Here is a 16,812-nt window from a genome sequence, read left to right on the forward strand (position 1 = left end):
TATTTATATATTATCTTTTCATATATTACATATCTATATTAATCTATCTATTTGCGCATGTGTGCATATCTAATTATTATTTTATCTGTTATCTATCTATCTATCTATCTATCTATCTATCTATCTATCTATCTATCTATCTATCTATCTATCTATCTATCTATCTATCTATCTATCTGTTATCTATCAATCAATCTATCTATGTCTGTCTGTCTGCATCCCTCCATAAACTCTCATTTATTCTGTGTATTGTTCTTAAGTACAGTTTATCTCTGTGTATATAAACAGTTACACCCTGAAATGAGATAAGGAGCTCTATTCAGGGAACAAGTGAATACTTCACTGGGGACACTCCCTGCTCTCACTGCATCACCTATTGTGTAGTAGAGTGGGCTCTGCACAGACTGTAGAAGAGATGGCTCAGCCTCTGAGCTCAGCAGTGAGGTCAGGAATGATGTCACCTGCCCCACCCTTCCAATTAATCATAGCATATAACATTCTAATCAGGGGTCTGGGAATCATTTCCCATTTTATAAAGTATCGCCCAGCTGTTAATAGGAGCATTGGACTGGCACTGCAAGAATCACAATGAAGCACTCTGGGTTACATGTTGCACATTTGGTGTTACTTTTACTTATAACTGGTGAGTTAACAACATTTATCTATCTATCTATCTATCTATCTATCTATCTATCTATCTATCTATCTATCTATCTATCTATCTATCTATCTATCAGACATGTCCCTTATTGGGATGAACGGAACATACAACTTCAGCTGTCTATCTTTCTTGATCTGCTGATTTTTTTTTGGCATTCAGTTTATATACCATTGTTTATATACTTACTTAATATGATTTATCCACGTTAAAGATTGGTTAACTTTAAATTAATCTGATTTGGCCCTTTTACTTTTTAAAGGGTAACTCCACTTTTGTGAAAAAAAAAATATAGCATATACAATTGATACACAAGCCATATTGTAATTAATTTTATTAAAATTAGCTTTCCTTATCAGTCTGTAGCTACTGTAATTTTCTGTAAAAATCTATGCAATATGGCAACCTGCAAACCTATTTTCTAGGAAATGTAATTTCCCACTTGTGTGATTGGCATTTTAGGCATCCTCTGCAATAGGAAGTATATATTATTTTTGTGTGTGTAAAATGGATGCAGACATCACAACTTCCCTTGCTAGAACAGTGCGAGTGCATCAGCTGATTAGATTGAACACAGACACTCCCATTCAGAAATCAGTATTCCAAGGACATAGTGGAACATATACCCTGTTTCCCCGAAAATAAGACCTAGTTTGATTGTCGGTGATGGCTGCAATATAAGCCCTACTCCCCAAATAAGGCCTAGTTAAAGTCCTTGCAGGTCTTATTTTCAGGGTAGGGCTTATTTTCGGGGAAACAGGGTAGGGCTTATTTGGGGGGTAGGGCTTATATTGCAGCCATCACCGACAATCACGCTAGGTCTTATTTTCGGGGAAACAGGGTAGGACTGCTACAAAGTTTGTTAAAATCCTTGCAATGTACATTGATCACCCAGAGGGGATTGTTTTTTTCTCAACAAAAGTGGAGTTATTCTTTAAAGCAGATATTGCACTTATATACAAGGTCTACAAATGTGTCTGTCCCCAAGCTTTGTTGACAAAAACTTAAATAAAATATTAATAGATGAAAAAAGAAAACACATTGAAAGAAAATGCAAATAGAATACTCCCTTTCTTCTGGACACTTCCTGCTTCATGCCACTGATGTCATTGGTCTCACAGAGGGGTCTTGGGAAAGCTCAGGATCCCCATTTTCATAGGAGGACACTACTGCATTGTACAGGAGAGTTTTTCTGCAGGATAAGTGATCCTCAAATTTCCTAAAATTCCACATAAAGTCCCACTGGCATCACCTGGCCCACATAAGGTGAGTCTTTTTTATTATTTTCTTCCAAAGCGGTAGACACATAAGCAGACCTTGCACTTGTAAAGTTTGCTTTAACACATTGTGTAGACTTTTTCATATGGCATTAGTTACATTAGTTAAATGTTACTACTGAGCTATCCATGTTGTAAAATAGCATACATTTTCTTCACATGATTTTTTTGTTTTGCGTTTCTACCTTTATATATTAAGGCCCACTTAAAGGTGAAGTATAATAGTGTATTTCAGTTTTTTTCTTCTATTTATGTAAACTCTTTATTTTTCAAATAGATATTTAATACAGGCTAAGCCAATGACCCTGGTGTCACAGTATGTTATGGGGTTTTCTAAAGACAGAGCACAGCAGAACTTGTTTACCTTCAGACACTTTGTCTCTGAAAGTCTGTATGGCCGTTCTGAAAAGAGCAGACATAGATCATCAGCAGAGCAGCAAAGAATAGATAGGTAACCATGGGAAAAAGTGCCTAGACCCACGCCTACTGGCTAAAAATAGATAATATTGTTAGATAAGATATGCTTATCTAACAACTAGCCATGCTGTAAAATAGCATATTTTCTTTTTTTTTTTTTTTTGCGTGTAGCAATTACTCTTGGCGGAGCTGCTGGTTTAAGTGGGCTTGTTACCTTCACTCTCCTTCCCTCTGTTTTACCGCCACCGGGTCTAGGGTTCCATTGAGTTTACCTCTGGACGATACACGCACCAACACTTGAGTACGTTTTCAATGCTTTATTAAACAATTTAGTAAGGAAGTAGCAGGAAAGAGGCAGAAGGGAAACTGCAGAAGAAACTCAAATATCTTCTTGTAAGATTCTTGACAAATGTCCTGGTAGAATTTGGATATAACAATAGAATGCGCTCCCCTCGTGGGACACACTCTTTGCTCACCTGGATAGGCCTCTCACTTGCCTAGCAGCCAGTACATAGCACGAACAAAAGTGTCTGCCACAGACTTGTTTGCGATAAACCCGTACAATCCTCTGCCACAGGATGTATTGGTCTTTCTGCAATGAACATCAGTCACGGTGCTTGAACCTTTAAGCCAACCCGGCAACACTATGCTGTATAGTTACTTTATGATACGTCCTTCAACCGAGTCACCAGGCCCCTCTCCAGACCAGCACGCTGCGTGATTCTTCCATGATGGGTCCTCCCCTGGGATCTCCTCGGTTGTCCAGCTTCTTCACTCTGGTTAGACAGCTCAGGACCATTCCTCAGCTGCTGTGGTAGGCCACAGACAAGCTTCTGGGCCCCCCCTGCGCCTCAGCGGCGTGGGCCTCCGGAACGGAGGACCACGAGATTGCCCTCTAACGCGTACCTGTCGGCCAGGAGGGCCAGCAGGTGGCTGTAAAATGACCCCACAACATGGCGTCTGTCCCACAAACACCCCCGCCCAGAATGCAACCGGGAGGACCACCTCCACCGAGTCGCCCCCGGGACAGAAGAGAATCCACACGCCCCAACACGTTGCCTCTCCAACACCAGCCAGCGATAACAGCGACACCCACCGGTCAGTCCGGAAACACACACAACGTCAGCCAAACTAGAACAGAGGCAAACCCAACCTTCCTAACGAACAAGTTACTCAATTTACCTAACATATGGTAGATCGCAAATCTACCAGCGCTACATGCGTTTCCACCATAACTTATATGCCACGTACACACAATCGGACATTCCGACAACAAAATCCTGGGATTTATTTCCGACGGATGTTGGCTCAAACTTGTCTAGCATACACGCGGTAGCACAAATGTTGTCGGAAATTCCAAAGGTTAAGAACGCGGTGACGTACAACACATACGACGAGCCAAGAAAAATGAAGTTCAATAGCCAGTGCGGCTCTTCTGCTTGATTCCTAGCATGAATTTTATGCGTCGGAATTGTGTACACACGATCGGAATTTCTGACAACGGATTTTGTTGTCGGAAAATTTGAGAACCAGCTCTCAAATTTTTGTTGTCGGAAATTCCAACAACAAATTTACAATGGAGCATACACATGGTCGGAATTTCCGACAACAAGCTCCCATCGAACATTTGTTGTTGGAAATTCCAGTCATGTGTACGCAGCAATATGGTTAGCCTCACCTAAAGGGGAACTATAATATTGTATTTCTGCGCCAGTGACCCTGGTGTCACAGGATGTTATGGGGTTTCTAAAGACAGAGCACAGCAGAAGTTATTTACTTTCATGGGTTCACACTGTAGCGATGTGGGAACCAGTGCGATTCCAGCGCCAGTTCCCGCAGCGCATCTCTCCCGCAGTCAGTTCACACTGCCTTCTGCATGTGTCAAAACAATGTTAATGACACCCCCAGATCGGTTCACAGATTGCAGTGCGAATTGTGGATTTGGATAGGAATCATGGGTGTGAACACCCATGTGATCCGTTTCCAGTGCGTGGGAAAAAAAAAAGTCCCTGCACCTTTTTGTGCAAATCCAATGCGTGTTCAGCCAGACAGTACGTCTGACTGAACTTGCATTGCACAGACATCGCATTTGATCGACACCGCAGTACGGGTGCGAATCACATGCGATGTCTGTGTTCGCTACAGTGTGAACCCAGGCTCAGACATTCTGTCACTGAAAGTCTGTATGGCCCTTCTGAAAAGAGTAGACATAGAGTAGCAGTAAAGCAGCAAACAATAGACAGATAACCATGAGAAACAGAGCCTAGAGCTACGCCTACTGGCTAAAAATAGATAAGTATAAAATATATTCATATTGATCACGTAAAAAATAATTAAAAAATGTAATATTTTTTTTGTTACTGCCTACACCTAATATAGATTGACAATGTATTCGAAAATACTAGTCAAGGAAAGCTAAAAACTATAGTACAGAGGCCTTTACACTGTCGATGACAAAAGATCGGACATGATCATTGTAACAAATGATAGCAATTCCTAGCTACATGTATTACAGGAAGTATAAAGGTATATAGCACAGCTCAAGGACTACATCACCTGCCATGCTGCTCCACTACCTCTATACGAAGATGGGTGCAGGCCCTGCTGCAAATAGGAACATGAGAAGAAGAAAGTGGCTGGATGGCCGCACTCCGATGCAATCTCTTTTATGGTCAATAAAAATCAAACAGCGATGATGGTGAACAAGGATCAGCTGACACGTTTCACACCTAAAACTAGTGTTTAATCATAGCTCTTTGAGCTATTAAGCACCAGTTTTAGGTGTGAAACGCGAAACAATAAAATAAATTGCATTGGAGTGCGGCGAGCCAGCCATTTTCTTCTTATTATTATTAGAGGAAGTAACATACCATTTCTTCTCTGGAATGCCCCCAGGTATATTTCATAGTAAACTTGTCAGAATAGCAAAATGGGAAATGCAGTTGCTGAATACAACTTTATAGTTACCTGGATGTCATAATGTATGGCTTATAGTGAATTACTGTGCCAGAACAGGCAAGCAGCCAATGAAGTCATACACCTAATGGCAGCAGTAGCATCTCCCATATATCAAAATCCAAAGTAATTTAATATGATAATATCAAAAAAGCTTGATAGTATTTGTATCATAATAAGTGTGCTCTGAAACCTCTGAACAAAATGTTTATTTCTCTCTGTCCTTGCTGAAGAGATTTTCATTTCTTTCTGTCCCTGTAATGCCCTTAGAAAAATGGGGGCTGTGTTTATCACAAGACGCCAGTAATAATACCATCAAAAATTCTAATCCTTCTTCACTGTATTATAAACGTGTTTTTATCTCTGTCTGCATTGGTGAAATTTGGTGAGGGGAAATCATCCCAGTGGAGACACACGTTGCAAACCTGACAAGGACTCTAACCTTTTCTCACCCTTGCCAAACAAATGCAAAGCTTTTTATATATTTTGTGTATTTCAGTGACACTTTGCATACATAAATGAGGCTTATAGTTTGGCAAAGTTTAGTGATGTGTACTTTGAGTCACAGTGTAAACCTCTAATAGGCAAGCACTCTCTTTGGTCAGCAAGGAACACTGGGAATGGAAGTTCTTCAAAGGCTGAAGACCTCATCTTTACTTGTCAGGGGGGAACAGTTTAAGTAGACATTCATTATGGAAGTATTATTATTGTTTGTCTTTATAATTCAGTGTAAAATCTAATGTATTGCAGGCCATCATGTTGAAGCCCAGTCATTTGGGTCTATCCTCAGCACTATAGCCACAATAATCTTGGGGTCAACTGATTCACCAACTCCCGATGCCAGCAGCCAGCCAGAATGGACCCTTACAACAACTCCTTCCTTTACTGAATCAGGCACAGAGACTACTACCTACATCGATACCAGTATCTTACCAGAATCAACCACTAATCTGATATCTTCTTCTGAGACACCAGAAGAGTCTAGCAAAGGCACAACAACATCATTCAGTATTATAAGCAGTTCTCTACCTACAACAAACAACATAGTATCATCGGCATCTACATCAGTATCAAAGCCAAGTGGCATTACTTCTTCCAGCACAAATACTAGTAAAGAACCTGCATCACCCACTCACCTGCTTACTGATAGCGCCTCTTCCAGCATATCAGATGCAATTGCCATAAGTATGACAACTCCTTCTAATAATGATGTCAGTAGCAAGCTAACTTCAACAAATATAGAACTAGCTACAAGTAACAGCCACGCAACACCAGTGAATGCACCAAAATTTACAGTGGGTGAAACAACAACTTCTTATAGCAGTAGTACACAACCAACATCAAGCACACTCCAGCCAGTATCAACCAATAATGCAACTATATACATTGATCTATCAGCTTCAACTCCCACGACAACTTTTTTTAGCCACTCTAGTAAAAATTCAGCACTAACCAAATCTGAACCAGCACCAAACATCACAGAAACATTTCCTAGTACTTCAGCACCTACTTCTAGCCATGACCCAAGAACTCAAGTAGCATCTAGTAGTGTGGACAATATCTTTACCAGTACCAAACCAGTTACCATTAGTACATCAGAAATGGCTTCAAGTACTTCAAGTTCAGCTACTTCCTCTACTTTGGCACCAGCATTTAATGAGATCACTAGTTCAAGCAACCAGCAATTGACAACTAGTATTAAACAAGTATTTAATGCTGCTGAAATTACACAGAACACTGTTCAACCTACATCAGCGACATCTCAGCATGTATCACATAGTACAGATCCATCATCCAGTGTTGCAGCATCAACAGTGTTAAGTGTTTCTGATTCCACTGCCAATACTGAAGCCAATAACATAGCTAATACAGTCACAGCCTCAAGTCTGCACCCACCAAGCACCAGTAATGATTCTGGTAACAGCACAACACCTTCCAACACAGCTGTAGGTAGCATGTTGACTACTGTCATTAGGGAAACAAGTAACAATGAAGCTACAACTAGTAGTATAGCAGCATCTACCAGTATTGTTCCACTAAGTTTTACATCATCAAGATCATCACCATCAACCCAAAATACAAGCATGATGTCTTCCAGCATTTATATGATCACCCAACCAATATCAAGTATTAGTAGTGCTTTATCTACCCAAACAATTACCAGTGCCCCACCCATACCTACAAAAAGCACTATGTCTAGTTCATTACTAACTGGAACAACTATTAACAGCATGTCAACCACTTCTGGTAATTTTACCACTAACCAGACAGCTTCAACCAGAATCTTAGCATCTCCAAATAACCTTGCCAGCAGTCCGGCAACACCTGTAAATAATTTTACAATATCATTAACAGCAGTACCTGTTGATATATCTACCTCATCCAGTAATGGTACAAATGTCCAAACAGCATCAACCAACAGCCCATCAACATCTTCCAGCGATAGCACCAGAAGTCCATCAGTTACCATAAACAATACAGCCTCTTCAGCAACCTCAAGTAATTCAGTACCTTCAAACACTAATACAACAACACCTTCTACTGAAACATCTTCCACCACAGCCTCCAGTACACAACATTTTTCTAGCACTTATGCAAAATTGTCAACCACTTCTGGTAACTATACCACTAACCAGACAGCTTCAACCAGAATCTTAGCATCTCCAAATAACTTTGCCAGCAGTCCGGCAACACCTGTAAATAATTTTACAATATCATCAACAGCAGCACCTGTTGATATGTCTACCTCATCCAGTAATGGTACAAATGTCCAAACAGCATCAACCAACAGCCTATCAACATCTTCTAGCGATAGTACCAGAAGTCCATCAGTTACCATAAACAATACAGCCTCTTCAGCAACCTCAAGTAATTCAGTACTTTCAAACACTAATACAACAACACCTTCTATTGAAACATCTTCCACGACAGCCTCCAGTAAACAACATTTTTCTAGCACTTATGCAGAATTGTCAACCACTTTTGGTAATTATACCACTAACCAGACAGCTTCAACCAGAATCTTAGCATCTCCAAATAACCTTGCCAGCAGTCCGGCAACACCTGTAAATAATTTTACAATATCATCAACAGCAGCACCTGTTGATATGTCTACCTCATCCAATAATGGTACAAATGTCCAAACAGCATCAACCAACAGCCCATCAACATCTTCCAGTGATAGCAGAAGAAGTCCATCAGTTACCATAAACAATACAGCCTCTTCAGCAACCTCAAGTAATTCAGTACCTTCAAACACTAATACAACACCTTCTACTGAAACATCTTCCACGACAGCCTCCAGTACACAAAGTTTTTCTAGCACTTCTGCAAAATTGTCAACCACTTCTGGTAACTATACCACTAACCAGACAGCTTCAACCAGAATCTTAGCATCTCCAAATAACCCTGCCAGCAGTCCGGCAACACCTGTAAATAATTTTAAAATATCATCAACAGCAGCACCTGTTGATATGTCTACCTCATCCAGTAATGGTACAAATGTCCAAACAGCATCAACCAACAGCCCATCAACATCTTTCAGTGATAGCACCAGAAGTCCATCAGTTACCATAAATAATACAGCCTCTTCAGCAACCTCAAGTGATTCAGTACCTTCAAACACTAATACAACACCTTCTACTGAAACATATTCCACGACAGCCTTCAGTACACAACATTTTTCTAGAACTTATGCAAAATTGTCTTCTGTAACGGAGAACAGCTCATCTACAAGCAACAACGCGGCAGGTAAATAGGTTTATAAGTATAACTAGAAAGTGAAAAGTAGAATAAATTATAACACCATAAAGAATGAGTCTCTAAAGTAACACTGAAATCTTCTTTCAGATGTCACAGTCTTTTCCCCAGCCAATGTTTTGGCTCCATGGAAGATCATTGTCATTTCCTTGGCTGTTGCCTTGGGAACATTTCTTCTTGTTGGAACAACATTAATGGTAGGTAATAGTCTTCTTCATAACTTTTTGTTGCCTTCAGCTGCCTCTTCCTACAAGAGAATCTCCTCCCCATTGTTATGGGCCACGTACGCATGTGCTCATACAGTTCCTAAGCCTTTGAAAGGTTATAAGGAGCCTTATTTGTGTCCACTTGCAGCCTGTACTTAAAAAAAAACACTAGTGGTGCTGTACACAGTAATGTACGCTGCAGACATTATGCTATTAAGTCATGTCAGAGGTTCTCTATGACTGTACTGACTGAGTCCCTATACACATATGCCCTGTACACATGATAGGATTTTCCAACAACAAATGTTCGATGTGAGCTTGTTGTCGGAAATTCCGACTGCGTGTAGGCGTGTAGGAATTTCCGACAACAAAAATTTGAGAGCTGGTTCTTAGAAATCCGTTGTCGGAAATTCCGATCGTATGTACACAATCCTGACGCACAAAATTCCACGCATGCTCGGAATCAAGCAGAAGAGCCACACTGGCTATTGAACTTCATTTTTCTCAGCTCGTCGTACATTTCTGTGTATGCAAGTGTGTATGCAAGACAAGTTTCTGCCAACATCTATCGGAAATAAATCCACGGTTTTGTTGTCAGAAAATCCTATCGTGTGTACATAGCAATAGCCTGTATATCTGGATAATTAGGGGCACCATAAACATATTATGGTGCTCCGATGTTACGTAATGAACCAGGCATTAAAAGATCTTCCAGGGCCTTGGAGGCATACTTGTATGATATGACTTTGCATTTGGGCTGGACAAACCCCTAGAATGAGATGGCCGATGTTGCAATAAAAAAAACAAAAAACCACAGCAGTGACCAGCCGAATTTCAATCTCTGTAGCTCCCCACCGTGAGAACACAATAGCACAATAGGAGTGATACATCCATGCACATCGAACGTGTGAATTGTTGAATCGGCACATTTTTTTTTCATTCAACACCCTGGTTGAACTAAAAAAAATATATATAATGTATGGCCTGTGTAAGGAATCATATTATAAAAGGTCAAACCTCAAACTCACTCAAGGTGCACCATACATTTGCCAGCAAATAGTTTACCTGATGAAACAAGCTCATACATTCTAATTAATGTATTTTCTACTCAGTCACATGCTCGTCACAAAGGATTTTCCAAGATCTGGATTTTTTTATGGTAAAGCAAAACTTGAGGCTAGCAAAAAAGAGAAAGCATTCCATATGTATGTATTTGAAAAAAACATCCCAACCCTCCGATCATTTATGTACCTTTACCTTCTCCCTTATTTGGCACTTTTTTTTGGTTAATCTTTGCTGTCCCAGTAAAAGGTCAAATCTTGGGTTAGATGGATATTGGTGACCATTTTCTAATAATACATGAAAGAAAGTTCAGTTCAGTTTTTGAGAGCTTCCATAAAGGGCTGTGTGAATTGTCAGTGCTTACCTGAAATCAGTCTTTCACTTTTTGATTGAAGTAAAAGATCTAATATGCTCTCACAAACTAGAAGCAGGGCTAAGCATGCATGAAGCCCACATAAATCATCAGACCTGCAGTAGGTGGTTCAGTGAACCAAACTAATGCACTTTGTTCACCTAAAACATCTGGATGTCTGTGAGTTGCCTTTATCCATTGTTTATATTAAAAAGTCACAGTTAATGTCAATTGACTTTTTTATTGATCTTTGGGCTCATATCCTATATACAGTATATATACATTTTGGTTAAGTGCTCCCACTCTAGCAATTTCTTATGGTTTTCACTATGTCCATGTGATCCTTGGGGAGCAGCTCCCAATGTGGGTTTACCACCTAAGAACAATTCGGAGCACTTGGTTCATTGGATTTTTTATACCGCTTAAATACATACTCAACCCTAATCTCAATCCAGCACTGTGCACAAGAGCCTAGGCTCTCTCAGCTCTCTCCCTTCTCATTGACTCATACACAGCAGTGGGAGCCATTGGTTCCTGCTGCTGTCAATAACAGCCAGTGAGGAGGGAGCTTGTGACAGGGCCGAGATGTGTTCTGTGTGTCAATGGACACACAGAGCCAGCTCGGGAGCAGGCAAGCAGGAGTGTCCCCATAGCAAGCAGCTTGATATGGAGGCACTTGGCGGAGGGGAGCCAAGAAGAGGAGGATTGGGGCTGCTCTGTGTAAAACCATTGTACAGAGCAGGTAACTATAACATGTTTGTTATATTATTTTTAAAAAAAGAACGAAGCTTTACAAACACCTTAAATCCTACTTCAACTAATGCATATTTTATTTTACAGGTTATATATTACCTAAGAAAAGATACTCGCTACGTTGTTTCTGGTTCCTCTATTTAATGTGGACTACCTTGCAAATGTCAGAATGAATTGAACTTTACAGTGTTACACAGAAAAGATATTTGAGATCTACCGCCCCTCCTGGTCATTGAGTGTAATACATGAAGAGTACAAGAGAGGCTTGATGGACATTGTAGGATGAACAGTGGTCAGATATACCTGACCTTAAAAACCCTCTGGAAATATTAACCCTGGAAAAGTACCAGATTTTTTTTATCTCTGTTTATATGGTACATCTTTTTTTTTATATTAATTCATGATTTAAGTCCCAAGTCTTTCCAAAGTGATATGTACCGAATATTGAAAGGGAAAACAATTGAAATTAAGAATAGGTTGATAATTCGGGTATATTAAAATGCCTTAGCATTGTATCAGTTGCTTGTATATCAAGACTATGACACAACAATGTATTCCTAGAAAGTGACAAAACCAAAATGCAGCATAGCTACTAACAACCTCCAAGGCTCCATTCACACCTGGGCATTTTTGAATCTCGGCAAAATCACTGCGATTCTGCCCGTGATCCTAAAACACTCTACACTTGCAAAACACAGGTTCAGGTGCCATTATTTTCAATAGCACCTAATACACGGTGCAATTTTGCTGCGATTGTTGCACGGATTATCACGCTGCAATTGGATCACGTAAAGCTTGTCACCCAAAAAGAAGCAGGAGCCTCTTTTGGGTGACAAGCTTCACGCAATGGGATTTGCGATGATTGCTGCACGATAAATAACGCAACAATCGCGGCAAAACGGCACCACGTTTTAGGTGCCATTGAAAAAAATGGCACCTGAACCTACTTTTGCGATTGTAGTGCGTTTTGAGATTGGGTGCAGAATCGCAGCAATTCTGCCGCAATCCTAAAATGCCCAGGTGTAAATGGAGCCTAAAGTTTCCTAATATTGTATCTATTTGATTTAGAACAGCTCTGCTGAGTGGTATTGGAGTTTCTTTTATTTAAAATTCTAGTCAAATGAACAAATACTTACATAGAATTGTTTACCTTTATCATTCATTTATCCATCATTCATCGGTACATTTCCCTCTTCCGCCCCCAGTGCCTAAAACATGTCAAAGTTACAGTACTGTGCAATAGAATGCAGTGAATGTGTTCATGTACCAAGATATGTATTGTTTTTAATGATTAGTGTTTTTAAATCTTGCATAGACACCCACTTTAAATCTGCCTTCTGCTGTGCAGAGGATTGTGGGATGATATAGTCAACAGTCACCCAGGGACCGTAGCATGTCAGACAAGCTCTATATGACATAGAAAGCTATGTGAGGGTGACATCTAGTGGTTATTTTATTTAAAGCTAATATGTACTGTATTTATATAATATTGTTTTTACTGCTTTTTTTAAGCAATCCTGTTACAGGAAGGATGTATTTTAGCACTACTGATTACAATGGATTAGAAGAGACATTGCTGGACAATGGTAATTTTGCTAAAATGTAAAGTTGAAGTAAAAGTTATTGAAGATATTTATTCTGGTTTATTAAGAAACGAAGTGCCATTTGATGTTACATAGTTGAAATGTAAGGATACTGTATAAAAATGAACGTAAACAATATGGACATATTTTGTCAGTCGCTATAGAATGGTATTTTCAATAAATGTATTTATGATATCTGGTGTACTGGTGATATATGAACATATGGAGGGCCTGATTTACAAAAACCTAAGTAGAAGCGGAACAGTCAGGGCCGGGACAAGGGATGGGCAGAAGAGAATAGCTGCCCTCGGCGCAGCGTGTATTGTAGGGATGGAGGTAACGCAAGTTCCTTCTTTATAAGGCTGACAGGAGTAGTGACAGTGGCATTACTACTTCTGTCAGCCCAGCACTGAAAGCAGCAAGGAAAAAAGGAGAGAGCTGGGAGGAGGTGCAGGCTGTGCTCTCTCTCCCCCTACTCCTCATAAACTTGTACATAATGAAGGGGGCGCATGTTGTCTTTTTTTGCCCTGGGCACTAGAGGATCGTGTCCTGGCCCTGGGAACAGCTGATCACAGTCAACCAACTAGGATTCCTCTTTCAAATGTAAAATTAATATCTAAGCCTATAAATCATGCCGAAAATGTGCATGATATCTTTAACCATTTCCGGACCTCCGCACGCCAAGACACGTCCTTACAGTTAGCTGCCATAACCCCAGTATCCTCTTGCTCGACCGTTGGTCTGCTGCAAGATAAAAGTTGTCTCTGCAGTGAATTCGCCGCAAGATCACTTTTATCGGCGACGGGAGAGGGACCCCGCCCCCTCCGGTACCCTACTGGAGCCGTTGGCAGTGGCGGAGGCGATCGGATGTTCCTCGTTCCTTGGCATGGAGACGAGTGAGGGGAAGATGGCCCCACCCGTCTCCATGACATTGCAGGGCATAAGCGACGTCAAAACGTCACTTCCGCCCATAGCTCTTAAAGGGCCATTTTTTTTTTAATTCTTTTTTTAAATGACAAATATTTTTTTTTTATTGCATTTTAGTGTAAATATGAGATCTGAGGTCTTTTTGACCCCAGATCTCATATTTAAGAGGTCATGCTTTTTTTCTATTAAAAGGAATGTTTTAATTCCTTGTAATAGGAATAAAAGTGACACATTTTTTTTTTTTTAAAGTGTAAAAATAAAAAATAAAAGGTAGAATAAATAAGAAAAAAACAATTTTTAAACACGCCCCATCCCTCCGAGCTCGCGTGCAGAAGCGAACGCATAAGTGAGTAGCGCCTGCATATGAAAACAGTGTTCAAACCACACATGTGAGGTATCGGTGCAATTGGTAGAGCGAGAGCAATAATTCCAGCCCTAGACCTCCTCTGTAACCCAAAACATGCAACCTGTAGAATTTTTTAAACGTCACCTATGGAGATTTTTAAGGGTAAAAATTTGTCGCCATTCCACGAGCGGGCGCAATTTTGAAGCGTGACATGTTGGGTATCAATTTACTCGGCATAACATTATCTTTCACAATATTAAAAGAAATTGGGCTAACTTTACAGCTGTCTTATTTTTTAATTCAATAAAAGTGTATTTTTTCCAAAAAAGTGCATTTGTAAGACCGCTGCGCAAATATGGTGTGACGGAAAGTATTGCAATGACCGCCATTTTATTCTCTAGGGTGTTAGAAAAAAATGTATAATGTTTGGGGGTTCTAAGTAATTTTCTAGCAAAAAAAAAACAGTTTTTAACTTGTAAACAACACATCTGAAAAAGAGGCTCGGTCCTTAAGTGGTTAAAATGTCAGAAGTGACAGGTGCTGGAGAGTTGGACCTCCTGACTGCCTCTTCTATATCTCTTAAAGACTCTGTTAGGGGTTCTTTCAGATGAAGGCCAGGGGACAGTAAAAACAGGTATCTGAGTCGTGGTTTTACTGCCCCCGTCCACCCACCTGAATTGTAACAATACAGCCGGATAGGGCTGTACACATGCTGCAGCTGCTCTGTTTCATGGCTGCGGCATTTTCAACTTGGGTACAGAGTTTGACAGGCAGCACCACCTGCCTGCTTAACTATTGAGCTCAATGAAACTGCACCGCAATACGAGCCAAATGCTCAGCTCACACTTGGGTCTCAGTCCCGCAATATAAACTTGCTGTTCAGCATTTTAAAAATAAAATTACAGACATAAATAAATTAAACAGGGGTTCAGGAGGCAGCAGTAGCGCCTCAGTGATGGTGCTGGTGACACTAATACAGTGATCAGTGATAATACCATACCTCCCAACTTTTTGAGATGGGAATGAGGGACACCTATCAAAAGTATGCAGGCATAGGACACACCCCTTGCCACGCCCCCTTAAAGAAGAATTGTACAAAAAACAAGATGTGGTGAAACCCACAAGTGCTTTTTTAGTGCCTTTTAGAGAAGTACAGGGTCACTATTTTTAACATACGTCAAAAAAAATTTTTATTCCATTATTTTAACTTTTTTTTTCTTTTTTTTTAATCTTTTATCTTCCCTTTTTTACATACTATCCTCAGAGTAGTTCCATGTCACCATAGTGTCCCTGTACTTCTCTAAAGGGGGTAATCAGGGATTTATTTTATTTTTTTTTACACCGTGATTGCTTGTTACAGTGATGATCACTGTAAAATCATTCACTTGGCTTTCATTCATGACTCATTGTTTACTATTGTGATTCTGTGATTGGCCCACAGCTATCACATGGTACAGGGTGCTGCTGGCCCATGTACCATGTGATCACTGGTGACCAATCATAGATTACACACAATAGTAAATAATGAAAATTGGATTCCATTCATGACTATTGCTTAATATGTGACATGTGATCGCACACCGATCACATGGTACCTGGGCCGCTCACAGTGACCTGATATTGAGCATGGCAGGGGGCACACGCAGAGGGCATGAGTATTACAAGGTACAGGTAAGTCGTGGTGCCTGGGAGAGCCACCCACCAGCAATAAGTGTACTGTACTGGCGGTTGGCAAGTGGTTAAAGCAGACCGGATCCAATTTAGCAACCAAGGGTCATAGAAACAATAGACCTATACAAAAACTGTAAGGACACATTCAAGGCACATAAAAATGCAAAGAAATGCACAAAGAACTTTGTGGCGGCAGGCCAACAGAGAAACATTTAATTTTTGGATAGAACAAGGGAGGGTTATAACCCCTGTCAGACTTTTTTCTTCCATCTGTGTCCCATCGCAGAGATTTCCCTTCACTTCCTGCCCCATAGCCAAACAGGAAGTGAGAGGAAATCCCTTCAAATTAAGGGAATTCCTTGGGGACCCCCAAGTCACCAATACTAGTGCCCCCATTGGAAGATTTCTCCTCTATTACTTTTCTGGGGACAACCTAAAATTTGAGATTTTCTTTTACTTTCACTTTCAATGAGAATGGTGAACAGGACAAATAGAGAGGGTGAATCTCCTTCTTAACATGGGCACAGAAAGCAATAAAAACGGACAGGGGTTTTAATCCATCTCCGCTCTATCCAAATCAAAAACTTTTTTTTTGCCTTTAGTTATACTTTAACCAGCTTTATGGGCTTGTAATCCCTTCTACATCAGCCATGTCTCAGTTGAAGCAGCTTTTACAATTTGTAAAAATACTATATTACGACCCTCAGAGAACCAAATGTCCAGTAATGATCTCATACAGTTCCTTCACTTACCCCACTATAATGTTATATGCCTATGTGTATATTGCTTACCATGGTAGTAAGAAGAGCCGACAAAACTGTAATCCTTGAAGTATCGTTTATTGGT

General features: G+C 40.3%; 1 protein-coding gene across 1 annotated transcript; it reads left to right on the plus strand.

Annotated features, from left to right (window-relative positions):
* The first annotated feature begins 323 nt into the window (after window positions 1-323).
* On the plus strand, window positions 324-13,406 carry LOC141107857 (uncharacterized). Its single transcript, XM_073598888.1, has 4 exons — window positions 324-643; window positions 6,058-9,057; window positions 9,157-9,263; window positions 11,527-13,406. Exons 1-4 carry the CDS (start codon window positions 589-591, stop codon window positions 11,581-11,583), a joined length of 3,219 nt encoding a protein of 1,072 aa, XP_073454989.1. The 5' UTR covers window positions 324-588; the 3' UTR covers window positions 11,584-13,406.
* Window positions 13,407-16,812: the final 3,406 nt, after the last annotated feature.

Source organism: Aquarana catesbeiana, linkage group LG09 (assembly GCF_042186555.1).
Source record: "Aquarana catesbeiana isolate 2022-GZ linkage group LG09, ASM4218655v1, whole genome shotgun sequence".
Taxonomy (NCBI): domain Eukaryota; kingdom Metazoa; phylum Chordata; class Amphibia; order Anura; family Ranidae; genus Aquarana; species Aquarana catesbeiana.

What these genes read in the sequence shown, in the direction of transcription:
- LOC141107857 (XM_073598888.1), top strand. Translation starts at nt 589, where the DNA reads ATGAAGCACTCTGGGTTACATGTTGCACATTTGGTGTTACTTTTACTT. An exon ending in GTTACTTTTACTTATAACTG is followed by an intron (nt 644 to 6,057) that starts GTGAGTTAACAA and finishes AATGTATTGCAG; the next exon opens with GCCATCATGTTGAAGCCCAG. An exon ending in TACAAGCAACAACGCGGCAG is followed by an intron (nt 9,058 to 9,156) that starts GTAAATAGGTTT and finishes ATCTTCTTTCAG; the next exon opens with ATGTCACAGTCTTTTCCCCA.